This window comes from Myxine glutinosa, chromosome 11, assembly GCF_964187855.1.
Source record: "Myxine glutinosa chromosome 11, kmMyxGlut1.1, whole genome shotgun sequence".
Taxonomy (NCBI): domain Eukaryota; kingdom Metazoa; phylum Chordata; class Myxini; order Myxiniformes; family Myxinidae; genus Myxine; species Myxine glutinosa.
This window is the reverse complement of record NC_136271.1, coordinates 118,311,799-118,337,382: the sequence shown is the minus strand read 5'-3', so window position 1 is coordinate 118,337,382 and position 25,584 is coordinate 118,311,799. Positions and strand designations below refer to the sequence as shown.

Here is a 25,584-nt window from a genome sequence, read left to right as displayed (position 1 = left end):
TATGGATAACATTCTCGCCATGAGCAACTGTCGTCTATTCTACATGTCCATGCCAGCTATTATTATACAAACATCAAAGCAGTGCCACTTTGTTTACCCCATATGACCATCACACTTCCGTCATCATATTGTCATATATATACAGTCACGTGAAAAAGTAAGTATACCCCATGTAAAGTTTTGACTTTTTCAACATATTTCAACATACAGCTATTTGATCTTCATTTCAACAATATTGACAGCTAAAGGTGATATAATATAACAAATATCATGAAACATTTACATTTTGTAGTCCATTGTATAATTTCAATAAACATAAATGCAAATTTCGCATGTGGAAAAAGTAAGTACACCCTTGGCTCGAATAGTTGGTATCCTTTGTTATCACTGACGTCAGTTTCTGTGTACACACTTCAAATTACCCATCTCGCATTGCGCGGCGGCCATTTTGATACCCAAGCTAATCTGTCCATGTGCGCTGATATTGATTTGTTGCGTTGGTTTATGGTGAATGCGGATCGCAAAAAGTCTGTTTTATAAAGTAATTTTGTTTGTTTTGTCACGTTCATGTGGAGTGTGGTGCCATCTAGTTTATATTACGTATTGTTGCCCAACAAACACAGAACATTCGGTTTAAGTTTGCCGTGGACCAGTGAACTGGTGAACACCTGGGCAGTGGGTCAACCTGCAACCAACTACCTGTAGAACAGACTTGGAGTGTACGTAAGGATACGGTAGATCCAGGCTTGAGTATGGCTAGCAGTGCGAGTGCCAACCTTGGCTACCAAGAGACGCTACCCCCGGACGTTCTTGTTCGTTACAAAGAGAAGATTTCTGTCATTGGGTGTCATCTGTCATCTGTCATCTGTCATAACACAAGTGCGAAAAGTGGTTTTTCAACACTATCACAAGTGCAAAAAGTGTTTTTTCCACACTAATACAAGTGCAAAAGTGGTTTCCTGCACCAACACAAGTGCGAAAAGTGGTTTTTCAACACTAACACAAGTGCGAAAAGTGGTTTTTCAACACTAACACAAGTGCAAAAAGTGGTTTTTCAAAGTGGTTTCAACACACTAATACACACTTGTGATAGTGTTGAAAAACCACTTTTTGCACTTGTGTTAGTGTTGAAAAACCACTTTTCGCACTTGTGTTAGTGTTGAAAAACCACTTTTCGCACTTGTGTTGGTGCAGGAAACCACTTTTGCACTTGTATTAGTGTGGAAAAAACACTTTTTGCACTTGTGATAGTGTTGAAAAACCACTTTTCGCACTTGTGTTATGGACCCTTATGGTCTATCAAATGATCAATTTGAGAAGAATGTGAGCAAGTGGCCTCAGGTGACCCACATCGACGTGATCAACTACCTGTTGTTCAGCAAATTGGCCTATACCAAAGATGAGTTGAAGAAGTATAAATCCCTCGAGGCATACAGGTTGTACCAAGATGGATGGGTGCGACAAATCCTACACAAAGAACTGAATGACGTCCACTTGATTCGATCCAAGGTATTAATATATTAAACAAACATGTATTTTTTAAAGCTGCTTGTGTTAATGTTATGGACCTGATTGATTAAGTGCCCTCAATTTGTTCAAAAACCACTGCAGTTTTAAGCTGTGCATGCATGTGTGCATACTTTGTCGACATGTGACGCACAGTGCGAAGTGAGTGCCGCCATGTGTGCTTTGTGCGTATGGCCATAAGTCATCACCTATATTTATCATGAAAGCAACGATTACATAGCACATTCTTCACATGATAAAATCGAGATTCATTTTGACCGAGTTGATAAGAGTACATAACTTTATTTAATGTGAATCCGCTGACGACGTTGTTCGAGAGGGTATCAAAATGGCCGAGGTGTCCCAGGGTGCCCTGCGCGCGTGCTCCGATGACGTCACAAGAAAACAAAGAATTGCCCCCTTTGGCAGAAACAACCTCAAGTAGGCGTTTCTTATAATTGTCTACCAGTCTCTGACATCGACTGGGAGAAATTTTTGCCCACTCCTCCATGCAGAATTCTTTCAGCTGTACGATGTTTGAGGGGTTTCTTGCATGCACAGCTCGTTTCAAATCCCCCCACAACATCTCGATGGGATTTAGATCCGGGCTTTGACTTGGCCATTCCAGAACCCTCCATTTCTTTATTTTCAGCCATTCCATGGTGGATTTACTGGTATGTTTAGGGTCATTGTCATGTTGCAAGGTCCACCTTCGGTTGAGCTTCAACTTTCCGACAGATGGCCTCACATTATCCTCAAGCACCCTCTGGTACAATGAAGAATTCATAGTGAATTATATGATTGTGAGCTGCCCAGGCCCTGATGCAGCAAAGCTGCCCCAAACTATTATATTTCCACCACCATGCTTTACAGTTGGTATCAGGTTCTTGCGGTCAAATGCTGTCTTTGGTTTTCGCCAAACATGTCTTCTGGTACTATGGCCAAATAGCTCTACCTTTGACTCATCTGTCCAGAGCACATTGTTCCAGAAGTGCTGGTCTTTGCCTAGGTGTTCAATGTTCATTGGCAACCTTTAGTCTTGCCCTGATGTTCTTTCTGGACAGCAAAGGTTTCCTCCTGGCACACCTCCCATGTAGATCAAATTCGTGCAGCCTCTTTCTAATGGTAGACTCGTGCCCTTTGACATCAACAGTGGCAAGAGCTACCTGTAGGTCCTGTGATGACATTCTGGGGTTCTTAGAGACTTCTTTCAGCATCTTGCAGTCTGCTCTCGGGCTGAACTTGCTGGGGCGGCCTGGCCTGAACAAGTTGGCAGTTGTTTGGAATCTTCTCCACTTGTAGATGATCTTCCGCACAGTCGAATGATTGATTTCAAATTGTTTGGAGATCTTTTAAAATCCCTTCCCAGACTTGTAGGCATGTATAACATTATTTCTGAAGTCCACAGACAGCTCTTCTGATCTAGGCATGGTGACACCGCACACTTCAACAACAAAGAGCAAACCAAACTAAATGTCTGAGGTTTAAATGAGACAGGTTCCTCCAAGATCCTATCTAACGATGTTCTAATCATTTGCACATGAGCTGGTGCACGTGATTCTAATTTTAGGTATTTGAAGTAATGATAAATGTAGGGGTGTACTTACTTTTTCCACATGCAAAATTTGCATTTATGTTTATTTAAATTATACAATGGACTACAAAGTGTAAATGTTTCATGATATTTGTTATATTATATCACCTTTATTTCTCAATATTGTTGAAATGAAGATCAAATAGCTATATGTTGAAATATGTTGAAAAAGTCAAAACTTTACATGGGGTGTACTTACTTTTTCATGTGACTGTGTATATAAATATATATATATATATATATATATATATATATATATATATATATATATATATATATATATATATATATATATATATAGATATATATATATAGATATATATATATATAGTATATATATATATATGTATATGTATATATATATGCAGATACACAGGGCCGCCCTGCATACACTTATTACTCTGAAAACCTTTCGGTTATATACCAGTCACTATGCGATTTCATACCATCAGTGGTGAACCGCCATTAAGGTATCCCATCCAGCTATGCTGTACCTTAATGGGAGCGATAAGTACCATCTGCCACATGGCACATTATCTCTGGTATCCACTCATTATATGGAATCCCCTGGATGCAGCCGGGAGCAAACCAATCCAAATATATGTTCAGTTCTCCAGCTTTCAATGAGCGCAAGTAATGACGTCACTGCAATGTACATACACTCTGCCTGTCAAGGTCGGTAACTGAGAGTTTTACATACACTTATGACTACACATCGGATTTTTATGTGAAAAAACAAAAAATATTTTTTCACATAAAACGGCTTTTTTGCGCGCAAAAAAATAATTTTGCTATTTTCGGAGAAAAAAAATATTTCGCCCTTTTTCGGGAAAAATAAAATAAAATGCCCTTTTTGGTCGAAAATGTCTGGCAACGCTAAAAAAAATTGGGGAATTTTTCGAAATTTTTAACTGCAATCGAAATTTTTAACTGCGATCGATCTCAAAAACAAAACGTTGCGTCCACTTGCGTGCGTTGCGTTCCCAGCGTGTACAGCAGTGAGGCGGTGTACTACAGTGAGAGAGTGTACACAAAGTGTGAACAAGTCTATCAAGATGAGTGCTGCTCTTCGTGACAAGTGGCTGAAGGAATTCAACGCTGGCGGCGATGGGGCCACCTTCAAGTACGTGTCGAGTGACACGGCTTTCTGTCGAGCTTGTGAAAAGACTTTCCGGGCGAAGCAGAAGTCTGAGCTGGCCCAACATGTCCGAGGAGACCGCCACAAGAGCAACTTGGCCTTGAAGAAGAAGAGGACGGTCATGCAAGCCACCATCGAGGACTTTGGTGGCGGAAAGAGGCACAAGTGCGACGCCGTGGCTCAGGAGCTGTGCCAGGCCATGCTGGCTGCTGGCATCCCATGGTCGAAATTGGAAAACCCTGCCCTCCGGTCGTTCCTGGAGAAGCACATCACTCTCCAGATCCCCGATGAAAGCTGGATTCGAAAGCACTACCTCGACAAGTGCTACGACGAGGCCTTGCCGGGGATCCGTGCCGACCTCGGACAGCAGCCCATCTGGCTGTCCGTCGACGAGACGACCGATTCAGCAGGTCGATATGTGGCCAACATCATCGCGGGACGCTTGTCCAAGGAGGGGTACTTTCGTCCCCACCTCGTCCAGTGCATGTTTCTGGAGGAGACCAACTCCGGGGAGATCGTGCGCGCAGTCAATGACACGCTGCGCTATCTTTGGCCTGATTTCAAGCCGGAGTGCCTCAAGGTCCTCGTCAGCGACGCCGCGGCCTATATGATTAAGGCCGGCCATGCCCTGAAGGAACTCTTCCCGGACTTGCTGCATGTGACTTGCGTTGCCCACGCGCTCCACCGTGTCTGCGAGACAATCCGAGAAATGTTCAAGGATATCAACGACCTGATTGCCACGACGAAGAAGGTGTTCGTCAAAGCCCCGTCGCGTGTTGTCCTTTGGAAGGAGCAGCAGCCCAATCTTTCTCTCCCCCCGGAGCCCATTCTGACTCGGTGGGGGACGTGGATCGACGCCGCGGTGTTTTACGCCGAGCACTTCGAGGCCGTCAAGGACATTGTGGACCAGCTGAACGATGACGACGCGATGGCAATCCGGAGTGCCAAGGACCTGTTCGGAAAGGCGGACATCAAGCTCAGTTTGGTCTTCTTAAATGCCCACGTATCGTTCATCCCGAAGATCCTTAAGCAGCTGGAGGAGGCCGGCATGGAGCTGGTCAAGGCCTTCCAGCTCCTTGATCAGGCCAAGGAAGAGCTCGAAAAGATCCGAGGCTGCCTTAAGGAGATCCTGCTCACCAAGTTCAAGGCGGTGCTGCAGCGCAATCCCGACGTTGGTGTGCTGAGGACAGTGGCTTTGATCCTGGATGGAGATTAGCACGGATCTGAGGTTGGTGTGCCGGCTGGAGTCAAGCTTGCCGACATCCCCCTCTTGAGGTACTGCCCCATCGTCAGCGTCGACGTGGAAAGGTCCTTCTCCGTCTACAGAAACGTCCTCACCGACCGCCGACACCGCCTCACCAAGGAGAACATTACCAAGATAATGATTTCAAACACCTACTTTAACCGTTCCTAAAAGGGTTCCTAAAAGGCAATCTTGTCAATTTCTTCTAGTCCTCTACTTATCAAACAATGCGGTTGCAATAAAGGTACCTGAGCGTCATTTTTTACCTGTTTACTAGCCCAGAGTGCTTAATGTTGTGCAGGAAAAAGCTTACCATTTTTTGTTCTTTTTTTGACTGATTTCTGAAAAACTTGGTAATAATAAAAAATGAATAAAACGGGGGAAAAAAATATTTCGGGATTTTTTCACATAAAAAAAAAAAATTTCCGCTTTTCAAAACATAAAAGGCCTATTTTCTTAACATAAAAATCCGTAGTCTACTTATGACAGTATCTGAACTAAGATCAAAATTGTGTCAGTGACATGGTTCTTTCAACAAAGACATCACCGAAGGGTAAAAGAAACTCACCAGATTGATGTACTGAGTTCAGAAAGTAAACCCAAGTCGAGAAAAAAAAAGAATATTCCATATTAAATGCCAAATCTGTATGTATACATACATATATATATATATATATATACTGTATATATATATATATGTATACATACATATATATATATATATATATATATATATATATATATACATACATATATATATATATACATATATACATATATATATACATACATACATATACACATATATATATACACATACATATATATATACACATACATATATATATACATACATATACATATACATATACATATATATATACACATACATATATATACATACATATATATATACATATACATATATATATACACATACATATATATACATACATATACATATATATATATATATATATATATATATATATATATATATATATATATATATATATACATATATATATATATATATATATACATACACATATATATATATATATATATATATACATACACATATATATATATATATATATATATACATACATACACATATATATATCCATATATATATATATATATACACACATATATACACACATATATATATATACATATATATACATATATATATATTGTTGCGGATCTCCAACGTCGGCCTCCCCCTTATCAAGGGGGGATTAATCCCCTTGTCTTTTTACTAGCCGACGCGATCCCGGGGCTATCACGTTCCTTCCGGTCGGTGTTAAATCGGGTTGTAAGCCGAATTAGTCTTATTACCTAAGTACTAACACCGGCCGTGAAGCAAGGAAATAACCCCACCCGAACCACGGTTTCAGTGGACACGCCGAGCAATTAGCGAGCCGCGATTCGGGCCGTTAACAGGTACTAAACCCGATTTGAGCGGTTGTCAATCGTGCCATGCTTACCCAATGGAGAAATCACTAAGACGGTCGAATCAGGAAAACAGGAAGAACAAGGAATTTATTTACACTTTGTACCAAGAAGAGGAAGAAGAAGCAATGTACAGGGAAGAGGAAGAAGCAGATACACAGGGCAGCCTTATACAGTCTTATACTTATCCCTGGACACGGGGCCGTTAGCACTCAGACTCAGGCTCAGACTCACACGGGGTTGTAGATGGTCCGGTTGAGGGTCCACCGATGGCGTCCACAGCTCGCTCCGGTCCACGACTCGTACCACGAAGCAGATGGTGATGGCAGACGGCAGGCAAGATCGTCCCGTGTCGGTGGCGCGGATCAGACAATTATACTGGGGGGGTCGGTAAGCTGGCGATTATACTGCGTATGTAATAGTTGTACCGGCGCCTTTATACGCGCTCCCGGTATCGCTCGGTACAATGCGCCACTTCCACGATGATGTCACCAAAGCCAAGCCAAGTCCCAGTTCTTTGTCACTGCCGTATGCACGCGAGTCCTTCTCCTATGTAGAGTGCCGTTCAGTCTTCTTGGTAAAACGCAATCGTGCAAGTCCTTCTCAATGCTCGAGCGCCTGCCTCTCCCTTGTCATAACTCGTTGAACAGAGGACCCCGGCTCATAACCGAGGTGGGGGCCTCGCGCGAAGGGTTTTATTGCCACGCCCAGTGAACCCTCTGGAATGTCCAGCCACACCCTGTCAGGCGATGTCGACTCAGCCCTGGTTGGTTGATGGGGTCTTACCGGCTCCGCCCTTGATGGCTGCCTGACGTGGCCACACCCCGGACCTCGCACTCCGCCCCCTTTTCGCGCCTTACCTCGTGGCATTTGGGCTGGTTTGAGCGAGCAACTGGCAGCTAACCCTGCCGGCCCAACGCGTAACAAACTGCGAGGGGCAATGGGGTGCAGACTGGATGGTGCGCAATGGAGTCCGATTGGAGGGAGGCTGCAAACTGAATGGGGCCTACTCTTATTTGTTTTACACAATGCAGATGCAACTATTGGAAATGGCCTTATCTCACATATACGAAGAAATAACTAACGTTCTAAGGTGGCCGATGTGTTGCATGTGGCCTAACTATGGGGTGCAACCTTTAACCTTTAATGATGTTACCTGTGTGGGTTCTCAAACCCGCAACAATATACATACATATATACAGACTTGGCATTTAATATGGAATTTTTTTTTCTTTTTCTTGAGTTGGGTTTACTTTCTGAACTCAGTATATCAATCTGGTGAGTTTATTTTACCCTTCGGTGATGTCTTTGTTGAAACAACCATGTCACTGATTGTCTTTCGCAGCAAGAAGTCAATAACAGGATTATATCACAGGTGGCGTGACAAAATGTAAGGATATGTACATTTGACGATTGGCTTCACAATCGGGTATATAAGGGTTGTTGCGTTCTGTATTAGTGGAAAACAACTGCTGCACATCTACAAAAGGTATTGCCGCTTCCTCTGGAGATGGTCAGTCAACTTGACAATGCTGTTTGTCATGGAGTGGTGGCTTTACGAAATTACGGCATGAAACAGCGTGCTATTGCTCGGCAGTATGGCATCACTCAAGGTCAGGTGTCAAAGATCCTGAAACGAAATGCTCAGAGGGGTGTCCCTACTCCAATACCAAGGCCAGGACGTCCCCACAGAACCACAAGGAGGGATGATCGCCAGCTGCACCGGTTAGTCCGCAATGGCCGTACCCAGTCAGCTAATCGGCTTAGGGCTGAGTGACAGCAACTGACAAATGTGCCTGTATCCAGAAGGCTAGTCAACCAACGACTGGTTCAAGCAGGCTATCGTGCCAGGCGTCCCCTGAGAAAGCCACGCCTGACCAGACAACACCGCCAGCGCCGATTGCAGTGGGCCAGAGAGCACCGTCAATGGCAGCCAGGACACTGGAATCACGTGATCTTCAGTGACGAGTCTAGATTTCTGGTCTATCGTCAAGATGGCCGCGTCCGAGTGCGCAGACAAGTGCATGAAGCCTACAACGAAGATTGTATAGTGCCAAGACTCCAAGCTGGAGGTGGTGGGGTGACCGTTTGGGCTGTTTTTCATGCAGGGGGCAAAACTGACCTGGTTGTTCTGAATGGAAACTTGAACCAGTTCAAGTACAGGGCCATTCTGGAAGAAACATTGCTTCCATTTGCTCGTGCAGCCTTTCGAGGAAACTTTGTCTTCCAAGATGACAATGCACGGCCTCATCGTGCTTGCATGATCCAACACTTTCTTGCTGACCGTGGTGTAGAGCATATGGAGTGGCCTGCCATGTCCCCGGATATGAATCCGATAGAGAACTTGTGGGCAGAATTAACGCGTCAAATCGACCACTTGGACCAGCAGCCGACCTCTGTGCGTGAATTGCAGCAGGCTATTGTCACTGCATGGCAAGCGATTACTGTCCAAACATTGGCAAATCACGTGAACAGCATGCCTCAACGTGTACGTGCTCTCCTGAATGCTCGTGGGGGTTACACGAAGTACTGAACTGTAATTTTACTGTCCGTAATCACAGTCGTAATTTAACTTTTGTTTTTGTTAAAAAAATTTTTGGCTAATGTGCAAAATAAAGAGATACTTCTGGAAAACGTACAGAAGTTTAACACAGTACTGTCCATGAATCGAGTTCGATATCAGTTTACATCACTTTCAAGGATCAATTTATTTGTTTCGAAATGTCAAATGTGGTATTTGTTTCTTTTAAAGGTCACATTAACAAAACTAGAATAATTTCAACATAATTCCAATGAACTTTTGGTTCTAAGACATCTTGAAAAGTACGTTCACCCCCACAAAAAAAATATTCCATATTAAATGCCAAGTCTGTGTGTATATATATATATATATATATATATATATATATATATATATATATATATATATATTGTTACGGACACGGTTTAAGATGTTGAATGGCCGCCGTGTTCGCACAGTTTACCCGATTACCCCCAACTCACCCGATTCCACTCGAACGTTGGCCAAATCGCGCTACGCTAAATCAATGAAGGAAAGGACACAACGACTGGGATAAATGAAACGACGCAAGGGGTACAGTTCTCAAGACCTCCGGAGGAGGATATAATTAGTGGTGGAGAAAAGGGGTAGATTACAAGGTAATGAGGTAAAGACACAGAAGAGATAGGCACTTAGACACAATCTTATCTATCCCAGACAGACCACAGACAAACGGAACAAGACTGACTTACACAGGGATTGATGGCAGGGAAGGACAGGCAGTCGATAGCACAAGGTGCACCTTGGCTCAGGGACAGGATAAAGCACGGTCCAGTCCAGAGATGCGGGGAGGTGTCACAGCGCTCGGAGGTGGCGTCCTTCTCTCTCCAAGCTCAGGGCGCATCTGACGTCACCTCTCTTCCTGCGCATGCTCAGCGGGGAGTCACACGCCCTCGGCTCGTTGGCTCCGCCCCAGATGGGACCGGTCCGCCGCTTCTATTGGGTGCGGGGGTTACCGGGCTCCGCCCTTGACGAGGAGCTGACAGCGAGCCCCTACTTGGTAACCCCGTCGAGCACATGCTCGATGGCGGCTCGTTGAAAAGGCCTGGTGCACTCCCAACACCCCCCACCAACCAAGCCGGAGTGAGGACGCGCACTCCCCGCGCCGCCGCCGCCGTTGTTGTTGTTGTTGTTGTTGTTGAACCGTGAGGAAGAGCTGCGGGGAGGTATTGGGAGGTCCTAAACTTCCTAACGGTGCCATACAATCACATTCTGGTGCAACGAAGAGTCAGAATTAATGGAAACGAGTCCTTAACTGACATAGACTAAGAATAACTAGCAAGATGTCCTATCGTTGTCTACGTGAGATGCGGTGGACCTGGATGCGACATTTAATGGGGGAAATAGGGGAAGGTCGGGTCTACAGAGTGTTGTTTACAGAAAATGGGACTAGGGAATGGGGGATTGGGGATAGTTGGGAAGTATTGAGGAAATAGGGGAATATTTACAAGCGGATATGGATGGATCCAAATCCCATATCCGCAACATTGCACCCTTCTCTACCTCGGGGCGTCCCGACCCGATAAATTTTTACCTACGTTAGTGTGGCACTCAGATGTAGTTCCCTCTACTATTAACTCAACCCTGAGTGCGACAGTTTTACAGATGTTCACAAATGAGTAAATATGTCCCCCTGCGACGTTGCACCCTTCTCCTCACAGAAACACACCCACAGGATAACCGAATCGCGGAAAGCATCCTCAAACTAAACATACAGCCGGTAGGGAGCATTATTTACAATTGACGCTACTTTATTTACAAGACTAACCCAGGACCTGTGATTGTTCTTTCTGGGGGGGAGACAGTCTGCTCTGCATCAATGCACCATTAAAGCACCCAAAAATGCACCAATACACACCCAAGCACCAATCGGTGCAGTCACCATTGTTCATGAAAATAAAAACAACAACCCCTAACCTTGCAGGTGTCTCTTGCTCTTCGGCTCCCTCTGCTGGTTATTATTATTTGTTCTTCCAGATGTTGTCATTCTTTCATTTCCTGACTGGCGGCCTATTTGCAATAAAGTGTGCCCAACGTGTCCATTTTATTTTCTTTATTTATGGCCCACAGGGCCGACTACGTGTGGTTCACCTGTGGGGCATCGGTGCCCTGTGGCCAAGGCCCGCCAGCAAGATTTCGGGCCCTCATGGCCGGTTCCAGCAGAGGGGCCATGCCCCAACCCATGGGGTCCATAAGTGGTGCTCGGCCACAGACATGTGGTCCATAATGTGGTGCATCGATGCAGACAGCTGGTTCTGAGAGTGCCGGGCGCACAATGGCCGACTCACGCACGCTCCCCTCGGCACCCAATGGCGCACAGGTCATGTGGGAGACAAAAGAGACAAATGAGCGAGGGGTAAGGTCACAAGGGTACACATCAATAAGGCAATGCAAGGCGAAATGCGTACGGAGGGCGAAGTGAGAAAGCTCGTCCCTACCGTACGTCACCCCCGTCACCTACACTACCCTTGCCCTTACCCCATATGTACAAAATCTACACATTACCAATCCGTCGCTACTGTCACATCTCCCCATATTTCCTCTATACCAAATTCGTCACCACAATCCCTCTATCCAAAATTTGCCATCACCCAATTCGTCATCAATCCTCATAAGGAGGAAGAGATGGAACAACAAAGCACAATGTCACACCCACGTCATGATGCGTCTCACATTCCAAACATCTACACAATAAAATAACAAAACATGGCATGGTGTGGAGGTACGTCATCTCAGGTGAGTGCATGTAGATGGTGCGAGGAGACTTCAATCCTAACTATCCTCTAAATGACATTAACACACTTTACACTACCCAGGGTCTTTCCCTGCCAATCCATTGGCCAACTTACTCTATGGGTTCTAAAAACCAATTCCCATTGACCAAACTGTGGTGCTTCTCAATTTGGGGTCTCACTCCCCCGATTCATCTCCCGGTGCCCTCGCACAATTTCTGGGCTGTGACGTGTAGCTCTCCCAGCAGGTCTACCCACCTGCACACCTCCACCACTGTAGTTGCCACCCGAGCTTACCTGCTCCTCACCCTAACCTAACTAACTGGGGAAGGCCCTCTCGCACTCTCACCCCCTCAGTGCCCTCTCTGGCACGGGCTGCCCGATCCACACCCGGGATCCTCAGGCACCCACTGACACTAACGGCTCCCAGAGCCCACCTGCGGCCTCACCTGGCCGGCATCCTCACAGTGGTGGAGTGCCCAAACCAACTACACACACTAACAGGCTACACGCCCAGCCATTTCCACAACACTAATGCACCCATCCACAATACCATTCTGCAACCGCACCACAAATGCCAATATCCAACCACAATTTACCTATACCCTCTACCTAACACTTACACTACCCGCCCCGGGTATTCGTGATGGGGGTCCACTCTTCCCCCATCCACACCTTCGCACCATGCACACCACTCCATCGTTTCCACCATACTCACTCCACGACCATCCATTCCAATACTCCACTTATTCCACACTCCATGTCTTCCACACAACCATTTATTCCATTCACCTGTTGGTGCACACCTGTGCACTCACACCTGGTGCCACCTGCACCCTTCTCTCCCCCAAGCGCATTCGCGCTGATCCACAACACTCACTACTCCCTCACTGCTCCACACACCTTTCCAGTTCTCACACAGCATCATCTCATCTAACTACTCCCCTCTGAAACTTGCGCTTCCCAGTCGTCCCTTTAAACTATTGCGCTCCCTCGTCATTATCATCCATACTAATCTACCTGCGTCCCCACTACAGGTATCAGTCACTAACTAAACCTTAACGTTACCTAATGTCAATCTCTTCTAGATCCCTACACACGATATATCCTAACCCACCCGGGCTAGTTTTCACTGCCATCAACCCCATAAGACTAGTGCTCCTTTGCCCCCCCTCGCCGTGAGGGATGGTGGATTGCCCATTCCACCACATCGGGGAGGTCCCACTATCAATTTTGCTCGTCCAAATTCCAACCAATTCAAAAATTTTCCATTTACTGCCAATTCTACCCACTATTATAAATTTCGTATCAAATCACTACCATCATCATCACAGTCCGCTATATCCTAGCCTCGGTGCGTCATGACATCATTAAACTCGGTTCGTAAAGCCGAGCAATGAATTCGGGTGGTTTGGTCGCCTGCAGGTTGAATCTGTCCGGCTTTCGGTTCAAGGGAGGTGGTTTGGTTGGACCGAGATGCCACGCACCATCTCGGCGCGGCACCTTGCGGTCCCGGGCCGGATGGCTCAATCTCCCCCGGTCGGAACCCCGTCCCCACGAGGGGGCACCGTTCCGCTTCCTCCCACTCGCCCTTGAACCGGACCGGTCGCCTCGCCCGCCAAGGCCCGGACTCGACCGTGCGGGGCGGGGCCAAGCCCGAATCGGCAACGACGCTTCGAAGAGAAGCGACGCAGCTTCGATCTGCGCCGGGCCCTGCATCCAACAATGGGCTCCTCGCACCGAGTGCTCGCATCGGCTATCCGTCGCTCTAACCGCTAACCCGGTTACCGTCGATGCTTCACCGGCATGCTCACACGCATACGCTACCCCTTTCACCCTCACAAAACCCGGCGTTCCAACGCCGTCCGTACATTCCACCAACGCTCTCCCTGTTACACACCACACCTCTCGCGCACACTCTTGCGCACACCTCTCCTCCGTTACGTCCTCCGTAACACTCACCATGGGCGTGCACTCTGGCATCCACCCACTAACGCGCTCACACGGGCTCTCCCACACTCACGCTACCACCAACTCAGGTGTGCTTCCTCGCACACGTTCCACCACCACCTTACTCTCCGTGTCACACTTCGTACACCCCGACGTGCATTCTCGCTCGCACTCGGTTTCACACTCGCGCTCCGATGTGCCCTCTCGCACCTGCGCCATCACCAACTCACTATTCGTGTCACACTCCGTACACCCCGACGTGCATTCTCGCTCGCACTCGGTATCACTCCCACACTTTATAACACACCCACTCGCCGACGCACCCTTTTTCCTCCCACGCGTGCCATTTCCACTCACACGGGACCCTTCACCAACGCCCGGATGCTTCCTCGATCCCAAGCGCGCGAAAATTCTTTTGTCGCTAAACATCCTCCTGCAAAATCTACCCGCACAATATACAGCACGACTCACCTGGGGGATCCTTTTCTCCATGCGCACCTGCCAACTTCCATTCGGGTTAAGCACAGCATCGTGATTTGAGCAGGGACTTTGCACATTTTCCATTTCTCCCTGCAATTCCCGGGCTACCTCCGTCATCTCTTCAATTTTAATTCCCAGCACTGCTTTTTCTTTATTAACCTCGGCGACCGTTGGCTTTAATAAAACACCCTCTACCTCATCGGTCGCCGGCTTTTACAAACCCCGTGTCGCGATTTCTACCCCCGTCATTGTACCCGTGCTTTCCTCCGCTTCGCTCAACCGGCGCTTCTCGACCCGCGTTACCTCCTCGTGCACCCCTGGGACCCTTTCGCCAAACTTGCGGTCTCTGTCCCTCTGCTCCCTTGCCTCTCTATCGGCCCTCATTTCGTTCGTTGTTGCTTCAATTTGGTTTCTCAATTTCTCCTCCTCTATTCTCAGCATCTCGGCGAATTGCGCCATGAAGTCCCCCACATCAAAGCCCGCTGCTACGGTCACAGGCGCGGCAAAATTTGGTGCCGCTGTAACCACGTGCGTGAGAGCGCCATTTTGTGCGCCTGATACCCCCTCAACCACACCTTCTTTACTCTCCTCCACCATTTTCCCCACTTCTTCCCTGGGGTCCTGGGTCGATTCTACCCCACTCTCCTCTACCGGAACCCAGCCGTCTTGATCTGCCATAGCGCGACTTCCAAAATTCGGGTTTTTTGTAAAACAAAATCAAATTTCGGTGTCTTTATAATTTTGACCAAATTTTTTTTCTAGATGTTTTTTAAAAAAATTTGGTTCGGGCCTCGAATCTCACTCCTCGACACCAATTGTTACGGATCGCGGCTTCAGATGTTGCTTGACCGAGCGGAATGGCCGCCGTGTTCGCACAGTTTACCCGATTACCCCCAACTCACCCGATTCCACTCGAACGTTGGCCAAATCGCGCTACGCTAAATCAATGAAGGAAAGGACACAACGACTGGGATAAATGAAACGACGCAAGGGGTACAGTTCTCAAGACCTCCGGAGGAGGATATAATTAGTGGTGGAGAAAAGGGGTAGATTACAAGGTAATGAGGTAAAGACACAGAAGAGATAGGCACTTAGACACAATCTTATCTATCCCAGACAGACCACAGACAAACGGAACAAGACTGACTTACACAGGGATTGATGGCAGGGAAGGACAGGCAGTCGATAGCACAAGGTGCACCTTGGCTCAGGGACAGGATAAAGCACGGTCCAGTCCAGAGATGCGGGGAGGTGTCACAGCGCTCGGAGGTGGCGTCCTTCTCTCTCCAAGCTCAGGGCGCATCTGACGTCACCTCTCTCTTCCTGCGCATGCTCAGCGGGGAGTCACACGCCCTCGGCTCGTTGGCTCCGCCCCAGATGGGACCGGTCCGCCGCTTCATTTGGGTGCGGGGGTTACCGGGCTCCGCCCTTGACGAGGAGCTGACAGCGAGCCCCTACTTGGTAACCCCGTCGAGCACATGCTCGATGGCGGCTCGTTGAAAAGGCCTGGTGCACTCCCAACACCCCCCACCAACCAAGCCGGAGTGAGGACGCGCACTCCCCGCGCCGCCGCCGTTGTTGTTGTTGTTGTTGTTGTTGTTGTTGTTGTTGTTGTTGAACCGTGAGGAAGAGCTGCGGGGAGGTATTGGGAGGTCCTAAACTTCCTAACGGTGCCATACAATCACATTCTGGTGCAATGAAGAGTCAGAATTAATGGAAACGAGTCCTTAACTGACATAGACTAAGAATAACTAGCAAGATGTCCAATAGTTGTCTACGTGAGATGCGGTGGACCTGGATGCGACATTTAATGGGGGAAATAGGGGAAGGTCGGGTCTACAGAGTGTTGTTTACAGAAAATGGGACTAGGGAATGGGGGATTGGGGATAGTTGGGAAGTATTGAGGAAATAGGGGAATATTTACAAGCGGATATGGATGGATCCAAATCCCATATCCGCAACAATATATATATATATACACATACATATACAGTGATCCCTCGTTTATCGCGGGGGTTACGTTCCAGAACCCCCCGCGATGGACGAAAATCCGCGAAGTAGCGACCATATTTTAATTTTATTATTTATATATATTTTAAAGCTTTATGACCCTCCCCACACTCTTATTAACCTTTCCCATACTCTTATAAACACTTCCTATACTCTTAAACACTTTTTACACTCTTAAACATACGTAATTTTAACAACATATAAAATTCTAATGGGTACTCACCATTGAAGATACTGTAGCGACCCATGGGTTCCCCAAGCAAGACAAGCATTAGAATCTCCTTGCTCCAGCCGGTGACGTCACCGGCGGGGATCCCCGGCGCCAGAGTGGCTGGTCACGTGACCGCCAAAGCGTGCGGCGCGTGCGGGTATAATCAGCTACACCTGTTGATCACGTGACCACCAAGCACGCCACGCTTGAGAGGCGTGGCTTTCGGTTTCTGGTTGTGCTTTATAATTCAGCCCGATAAACGGGCTTTTCAGTGTTCCCGAGTTGGTTTTGAGAATAAATATCTTCTCGGACGAGTTTGTGTCTTGCCCGTCATTTCGTCCGTATCAAGCAAGAGCCCCGGCTCTTCAATACTACAACTTGCGTGATGAAGATGATGATGAATTAGCTGTGCAGTACTGATGACGATGAAGGTGATGACGATGATGAATGTACTGCACAGCCAGAAAGAGCATTACAGTTACCCATTACGTGGGTAACTAGCGCAAGTGGAAGCTGCCGCATCTGCGTTTTCCATACGCACGACTCTTTGTCTCTTTGTCTACTCTTCTACTGTACACTATGTACAGTATTTTATTTCTTGTAATATGTTTTAAATACTGTATTTTTCTTATTTTTTTACGTTTTTTAATTTTTTAGGCTAGAAAATGCTTATTTTACCACAAAAATATTTAAAATAATAGTATATAAAAATACATTTATACCGCAAAATCCCGCGATATAGCGAAAAATCCGCGATATAATTTTACATATACTAGCGAAAAAAACCCGCGATGTACCAAAGCCGCGAAAAGTGAACCGCGATATAGCGAGGGATGACTGTATATATTGAAATGCTATTTATAAATGCTACATCAACTCATTTGAGTGATCTGACATTGTCGGGATCAGTCTTCGTTGTGCATTGGCATGGGGAGATTTTAAACATTTTATTCAAGAACATTATCAAGATGTAAATTTGCAACCGGATCTTTTTTTTCATATCTGATCCATTCTTTACAGATGTGAAAGGCCGAGGAGATGAGTATCTGGATCTTGATGCCAAGTGACAGAGCATTGGCTTCTACGGGAAATCAGAATTCCAGCTTGATGCAATTCCAACAAAGGCCAGTGCTGCCAAAGCCGTGAAACTCTCGCCTGCATCCATGTAAAGCAATCTCTGCGTGTGCATGAATGCACTAGAAGGACAGATGAAAGATCACTTGGAAAGGACGTGCAACTTTCTGTGAAATTTGTTTTGGCCAACAACTGTTGGCTGGCTGCAGTGAGTTTCAGCAAACGGAGAGACACGACACATTTACAACTTATCAAGATACAAACTGCATTGCAAGAAGAATGGATTTTTCTTTTAACTCTCTACAGCTTCGGAGACCATCTTGAATCTCACATTTCTTGGTGTCTCCTTTGCACTTGGTGAAGTTGTGGACAAGTTAAGCCTGACGGCCTTTGTGCATATGACTATGATTGACTGTATTCGCCTTTCATCTTTGGTTGGAAAAACGGTAAATTGCTTAAAATGTCTAGTAAGGGACACATCTGATTGCTATGAGGCTGGTGGGGTGTTGGCTCTATTTCTGCACATGGTTTTTTTTATTTTAACAGTAAAACATTTTTCATACTCATGTTTGGCTGCACCATCAACACAGCTATTTATTACAACGTCTTTAATATGGATATTTATTTACGTATTATTCTGCAAAACAGCTCATCTAAGCATTCATTGGGGTGGGCTGAAAATATTTTTCTTAATCATCTAATTCATTTTCCCTTTCGTCATTATATGAATTACTTTAGGCGTTTCGTTCCATTCTTTTTTTTTAGTTCTTCTTCTTCTTCTTTAGTATGCAGTACATGGCAAAGAATAGCATCATTGGCTGAGGATATGGCTGTGCCGCTGATGCAAATGCCCTCTGTAAAAGACAGGGCAGGAATTTATAATTTGTTCAGGATGCAGGTGATAGCTTGCGCTACTCTTCGCGAAGGACATCATGTGATATTTAACAACCACCAATGAAAGCCGGTAGGCGGGAAGCCCATTTAAAGCCCATCCAAGGGACAGCACACACATTCATGCCTCCCCCTGCCTGTGAAACACTGGGATGACAGTTTAGAGCTGGGTCAGGAATTCAAACCCAAGCTAGACAGTTTCGAACTGGATCAGGATTCAAACCCAACCTAGACAGTGTAGAGCTGAGTCAGGATTCAAACCCAGGCTCGAAAGTCTAGAGCTGAGTCAGGATTCAAAGCCAGGCTAGAAAGACTGGAGCTGGGTCAGGATTCAAAGCCAGGCTAGACAATTTAGAACTGGGTCAGGATTCAAACCCAGGCTACACAGTCTAGAGCTGAGTCAGGATTCAATGCCAGGCTCGACAGTCTAGAGCTGGGTCAGCATTCAAACCCAGGCTGGACAGTCGAGAGCTGGGTCAGGATTCAAACACAGGCTGGACGGTCTAGAGCTGGGTCAGGATTCAAAGTCACGCTAGAAATTCTAGAGCTGGGTCAGGATTCAAACTGAGGCTAGACAGTCTAGAGCTGGGTCAGCATTCAAACCCAGGCTAGAAAGTGTAGAGCTGGGTCAGGATTCAAAGTCAGGCTAGAAAGTGTAGAGCTGGGTGAGGATTCAAAGCCAGGCTAGAAAGTGTAGAGCTGGGTCGGGATTCAAACCCAGGCTCGACAGTCGAGAGCTGGGTCAGGATTCAAAGTCAGGCTAGAAAGTGAAGAGCTGGGTGAGGATTCAAAGCCAGGCTAGAAAGTGTAGAGCTGGGTCGGGCTTCAAACCCAGGCTCGACAGTCGAGAGCTGGGTCAGCATTCAAACCCAGGCTGGACAGTCTAGAGCTGGGTCAGGATTCAAACCCAGGCTAGAGTCTAGAGCTGGATCAGGATTCAAACCCAGGCTAGAAAGTGTAGAGCTGGGTGAGGATTCAAAGCCAGGCTAGAAAGTGTAGAGCTGGGTCAGGATTCAAACCCAGGCTAGACAGTCTGGAGCTGAGTCAGCATTCAAACCCAGGCTAGACAGTCTAGAGCTGGGTCAGGATTCAAACCCAGGCTAGAAAGTGTAGAGCTGGGTCGGGATTCAGACCCAGGCTAGACAGTCGAGAGCTGAGTCAGGATGCAAACCCAGGCTAGAAAATGTAGAGCTGGGTGAGGATTCAAAGCCAGGCTAGAAAGTGTAGAGCTGGGTCAGGATTCAAAGCCAGGCTAGAAAGTGTAGAGCTGGGTCAGGATTCAAAGCCAGGCTAGAAAGTGTAGAGCTGGGTCGGGATTCAAAGTCAGGCTCGAAAGTGTAGAGCTGGGTCGAGATTCAAACCCAGGCTAGACAGTCTAGAGCTGGGTCAGGATTCAAAGCCAGGCTAGAAAGTGTAGAGCTGGGTCGGGATTCAAAGTCAGGCTCGAAAGTGTAGAGCTGGGTGAGGATTCAAAGCCAGGCTAGAAAGTGTAGAGCTGGGTCAGGATTCAAAGTCAGGCTCGAAAGTGTAGAGCTGGGTGAGGATTCAAAGCCAGGCTAGAAAGTGTAGAGCTGGGTCAGGATTCAAAGCCAGGCTAGAAAGTGTAGAGCTGGGTCGGGATTCAAAGTCAGGCTCGAAAGTGTAGAGCTGGGTCGAGATTCAAACCCAGGCTAGACAGTCTAGAGCTGGGTCAGGATTCAGTCAGGCTAGAAAGTCTAGAGATGGGTCAGGATTCAAACCCAGGCTGGACAGTCTAGAGCTGGGTCAGGATTCAAAGTCAGGCTAGAAAATCTAGAGATGGGTCAGGATTCAAACCCAGGCTGGACAGTCTAGAGCTGGATCAGGATTCAAACCCAGGCTAGAAAGTGTAGAGCTGGGTGAGGATTCAAAGCCAGGCTAGAAAGTGTAGAGCTGGGTCGGGATTCAAACCCAGGCTAGACAGTCTGGAGCTGAGTCAGCATTCAAACCCAGGCTAGAAAGTGTAGAGCTGGGTGAGGATTCAAACCCAGGCTAGACAGTCTAGAGCTGGGTCAGGATTCAAAGTCAGGCTAGAAAGTCTAGAGATGGGTCAGGATTCAAACCCAGGCTAGAAAGTGTAGAGCTGGGTGAGGATTCAAACCCAGGCTAGACAGTCTAGAGCTGGGTCAGGATTCAAAGTCAGGCTAGAAAGTCTAGAGATGGGTCAGGATTCAAACCCAGGCTGGACAGTCTAGAGCTGGGTCAGGATTCAAAGTCAGGCTAGAAAATCTAGAGATGGGTCAGGATTCAAACCCAGGCTGGACAGTCTAGAGCTGGGTCAGGATTCAAAGTCAGGCTAGAAAGTGTAGAGCTGGGTGAGGATTCAAACCCAGGCTAGACAGTCTAGAGCTGGGTCAGGATTCAAAGTCAGGCTAGAAAGTCTAGAGATGGGTCAGGATTCAAACCCAGGCTAGAAAGTGTAGAGCTGGGTGAGGATTCAAAGCCAGGCTAGAAAGTGTAGAGCTGGGTCGGGATTCAAAGTCAGGCTAGAAAGTGTAGAGCTGGGTCAGGATTCAAACCCAGGCTAGACAGTTTAGAGTGAGAAAATTATGCCAGCCATAAATAAAATATTGATTTTAAGGTTTTAAACAAATTTGAACTTCAAGTTCCATGGATAATTATCTTAACAAAATAATTCCCAAGATTTGGAGCATCATTGGATCGACCTTGGCTGCAAATGTAAATACTCGGGCATATTAGAATTGCTGTAAGATATTTTATTTTATCAAGAAGATATCACTGAATGAGAGGACATCACCGAGGATCTGGTTGAAAGGCTGAATCATTATTTCAAAATTTCCAAAATTAATCCTATTTGTATCTTGGAATGGAAAAATTGCACAGGGAAACTGCTGCTTTCATTATTACAGTTGTACATAAATTATACCACGGAGTAAAATTAACGATTATCTGTTCACTTCGTATATCGCCAGCAAATACATCGTCATGTAATCTCAAATGTTATTGGTTGAGAGTGATGTACCCGACTGGGTTGTGGATAGCTCAACAGATAATTGTTGTGCCAAATTAAAATATAGAGCTGACTCTGAAGGTGTTTAATCAAAATGTATTGCTGACATTTAAAGCCATCGGTGTCATTGGTTGCCGAAACCATGAATTGGCCTGTGTTTGTCATTTCAATTGTTAATCTCACTTGGTAAACTCATAGTGGTCATCTACATATTTCATATGCAAGCAACATAGAAAAAAATTTGAGAAAAGAAAGGCAAGGATGGAAAATGTGCGACATATTGGGGCGGAGGGTGTGGGGGCCCGGATTGTGTGGTTGTTCAACATTTTGTTTTGCATACATGTATAGATGACTACCAAGTGAAGGAATCCCATTTTGGCTAAATTTCTTGGACTTCGTTTTGACGTTTTGTCGAACGTTTCATATCTGATTTCTGGTCGACGTTAGTTTTCTGCCATTGTCACACTAAACCAAATGTACCAAAATTGTTCTAATTATTCCATGGAGGAAGTTACCAATGAAATTAATTTGATGTCATGATGTCCCCTCTTTTGCGGCATGCTCTATACAGAGCATCGGTTCTGCCGGAGCAGTTTCTAGGCTGCTTCATCAATGTTCCCCCTTGCGACTTGGAAAGAAGCATCCATTATAAAGGTCAGGAAGTTGCTCTGTACCCGAGAAAATGAAGTTCTGCAAACAAGGAAGCGTGGTATTGGTACACAGGACAGTTTCTATTCTCTTTGGTGACATCGTCTGCACACTGCCACTTTCTGGAGCTGATGAACAATGCTATTCTGAGCAAGTATTGTATAGCTCCTGTAGATGTAGTACAATATAACTGATGTACATACAATGGTAATTATTTTATGACTACAGTTATATTTATTAAAAGTTTAAATTATACTCAATTTGTTTGCAGTGAGTTTTGTATTATGAAAGAATGGATCGGTGGTTGTCCGGATTTACTATGGTACACAGATGATGTAACCGCATCCCAAAATATGCTGATCTTCAGAAGGTCTTTAGGTCATCACCCTGGCCTAATATTCTAAATAATATATGGGCCTAGCATAGGGTTTACCAGTTTTCCTTGATGTGACAGTACTGTCTTCCATAATTGTGTGTACTCCATATGTAATCGTTTATAACTGTCACAGTGGTCCCATCGTAGTTATCCTTCATTACTGTACTCCAAAAACAGTACGTTTGGGCTTCCATGGCAAGCTATAAAGGAATTCTCAACGCAGCTTTGCCTCATAGATTAGAGCAGGAATTTGGAACTTAGCCAGGAGACTGGCACTTGATGGTCTACGATTTCCAAAATATATTGTGGGGTTATTAAAGGGCGCAGGGCAGTGTTAACAGATGGGACAGGTGGCTTAACGTCCCCTCTAAAAGGAGGGCATGAGGCCCAATGGGAATTTAACCCGTTCAGTGTACTAGCTCTTCCATGAGCCTCGACTATGTATACAAAAAAATAATAAAACCCAGACAAGTCAAATCAAAGGTGAGTATACTAACTCTGAGCTACTCTCTCACTCCTACAGTATGAGTAACTGGCCAAGTTCTAAATTCCTGTTCTAATCAGAGGGCATTTTATTGATGCCATAACTGCCACTGCACTGATGCAACAAAAATATATATTTATATATAATAAGCTAATACTGTCTGTCCAAGCCTGAAAGATGGAAACGCTAGTCGGGGATAAAAAATTAGGGTTAAAAAAAAATTAAGTAAAAAAAAAAAAATTTGAACCTGGGCGGTGTATAGGCAACCAACCGCTTCCTTGATGATTTTCGAAAATCTTTTTCTTTCCTCTGAAGTAATATATAACCTTTCATGTTTAAGCTCTTTCAACCAGCACAAGAATAAACGGCTTCCTTTTATAATATGGTATTTTTTTACCGTGGTCTTCTGCTTGTTCGAAATAACATCTCCACGTGCATTTGCTGTCTGGATAGATAGCCAGTCTAGAGCAAGACTAATGCAAGCAATATTATGCTTACGCTTAGATACTAAATCTCGGACTAGGTTGAACCTGCAGGTAGACGAGACATTCTGAGAACTTCTCTCATGACCGTGATATCGGGAAGGATCATTTTTTGTTCATTCCACCCAAATGGTGTTATCCAAGCCATTTTGGATGTCATAAACTTACAGTATTTTCCCTTGCAAAAATAGCATGATTTCTCATGAGATCTTATAGATATTTGATGAGAATCTCATCAGGTGACATGAGAAATTTTTGAAATGGTTGCAAATACTGAATTGACTATGTGGTTTCTATTTATGTGCTCATGCATTGTTGGTCTCGCCCGAAGGGGATGCAAGACTATTGCAATACCCCTGTCTGTGTGTGTGTGTGTTCGTGTCTACATATTTTCACTTTTAAAATGGTTTTCTCTGCAACCACTTGTCTGATCAATGCAAAACTTTAATAGCCGGCGAAGCCGGTGTTGTCAATGAACGCGTACGTATTATGTTGAAAACCTGATTATGTCTTGGCTTGAGAATTCCGAAGCGCAATGGAGGCCGCCATCTTGCGGATGCGGAAGTATGCATAACAAATTGAAAACGTTCAATAGGAGTTTCTTTCACCCGTCATTGTTTGATTCACAATCTTATGCACCTCTAATTTATTATTAAAATACTTTAAGACCAACCTCGGCCCGCATGGGCCTGGTTATCTTCAACGAAACGAGTCACCAAACACCGGACCCAATGAGAGTCGGGCATTTGAAAAAAAAATTCTAAAACCAAATCATGCACTGGAGGCCGCCATCGACCGGATGCGGAAGTTTGCATAAAACAATTGCGAAAAAGTTCAATAGGAGTTTGTTTCACCCGTCTTTCTTTGATTCACAATCTAATGAACCTCTAATTTGTAATTAAAATACGTTAAGACCAACCTTGTTATCTTCAAAGAAAATCGTCACCAAACACCAGAACCAATGAGATTCGAGCATTTGAAAAAAAAAATTTTAAGCTTATTTCGGAGGGTGAACACGGCGTCAAATATTCTAAAATTGACGATGAATTATTTTTTAGAAATCTCGTGGCCGTCGGGGATAGTTTTTCACGGCCAGAAATACGGTATAAGCGGTTTACGTATTTAGTTTAGAAATACGGATAGTTTTTCACGGCCGGAAATATCCGAAGTTGAGACGGAATTCACCGAATTAATCACTGCAAGCTAACTTCTTCTGGTGGAGGAAGCCGCAGTGCCCAGAGAGAACCAGCCCTGACAGCGACTGAAGTTAGAAGACTACACACATACTGTGAAAACGTATGTTAAGCCCAGTTAAAATTTCTTAAAATAGGCCTTAAGCTAGCACATCGTATAGTTACTTCCTTAAGCTTCTTGTGACATTTATTGTATGCAGGTATTGGAGGACTGTATGCTCTTCTCTTTTACCAAGTCTTACCAGGTACGGTACCTATTACACCTACCTACTACCAACTACCTAACCTACTGATGCCATAGTGATGGGTAAAATAGTGGCAAGAGGCTTTGGCTTCGCCGGCTCATTGCGGCTTTGCAGTCGGTACTAGTAGCCGGCGAAGCCGGTGTTGTGAACGAACGCGTACGTATTATGTTGAAAAGCCAGATTTTTCTGGATCCCTTGAGAATTTCGAAGCTTTGACGCACCAAATCGCTCAATGGAGGCCGCCATCTTGCGGATGCGGAAGTATGCATAAAAAATTGCGAAAAAGTTCAATAGGAGTTTGTTTCACCCGTCTTTGTTTG

The 25,584-nt window shown here is 45.5% G+C and overlaps 1 protein-coding gene across 4 annotated transcripts in view; it reads left to right on the top strand.

Moving 5' to 3' along the window:
* Positions 1-22,739, top strand: part of LOC137436932 (vascular endothelial growth factor A) — a 78,234-nt gene extending 55,495 nt beyond the window's left edge. For 2 of the 4 annotated variants that reach the window (XR_013625040.1, XR_013625039.1), the window contains exons 7-9: positions 17,903-19,614; positions 19,880-20,288; positions 21,161-22,739. Coding sequence is in view for 2 of the 4 variants with exons in the window: in XM_068131169.2 (XP_067987270.2) it covers positions 17,903-17,924 (22 nt within the window). In the remaining 2 variants the exon portion in view is untranslated. Of the gene's footprint in view, positions 1-17,902 lie in introns of all 4 variants that reach the window. The other 2 variants (XM_068131169.2, XM_068131168.2) reach the window with 1 other exon arrangement.
* The last annotated feature ends 2,845 nt before the right edge of the window (positions 22,740-25,584 follow it).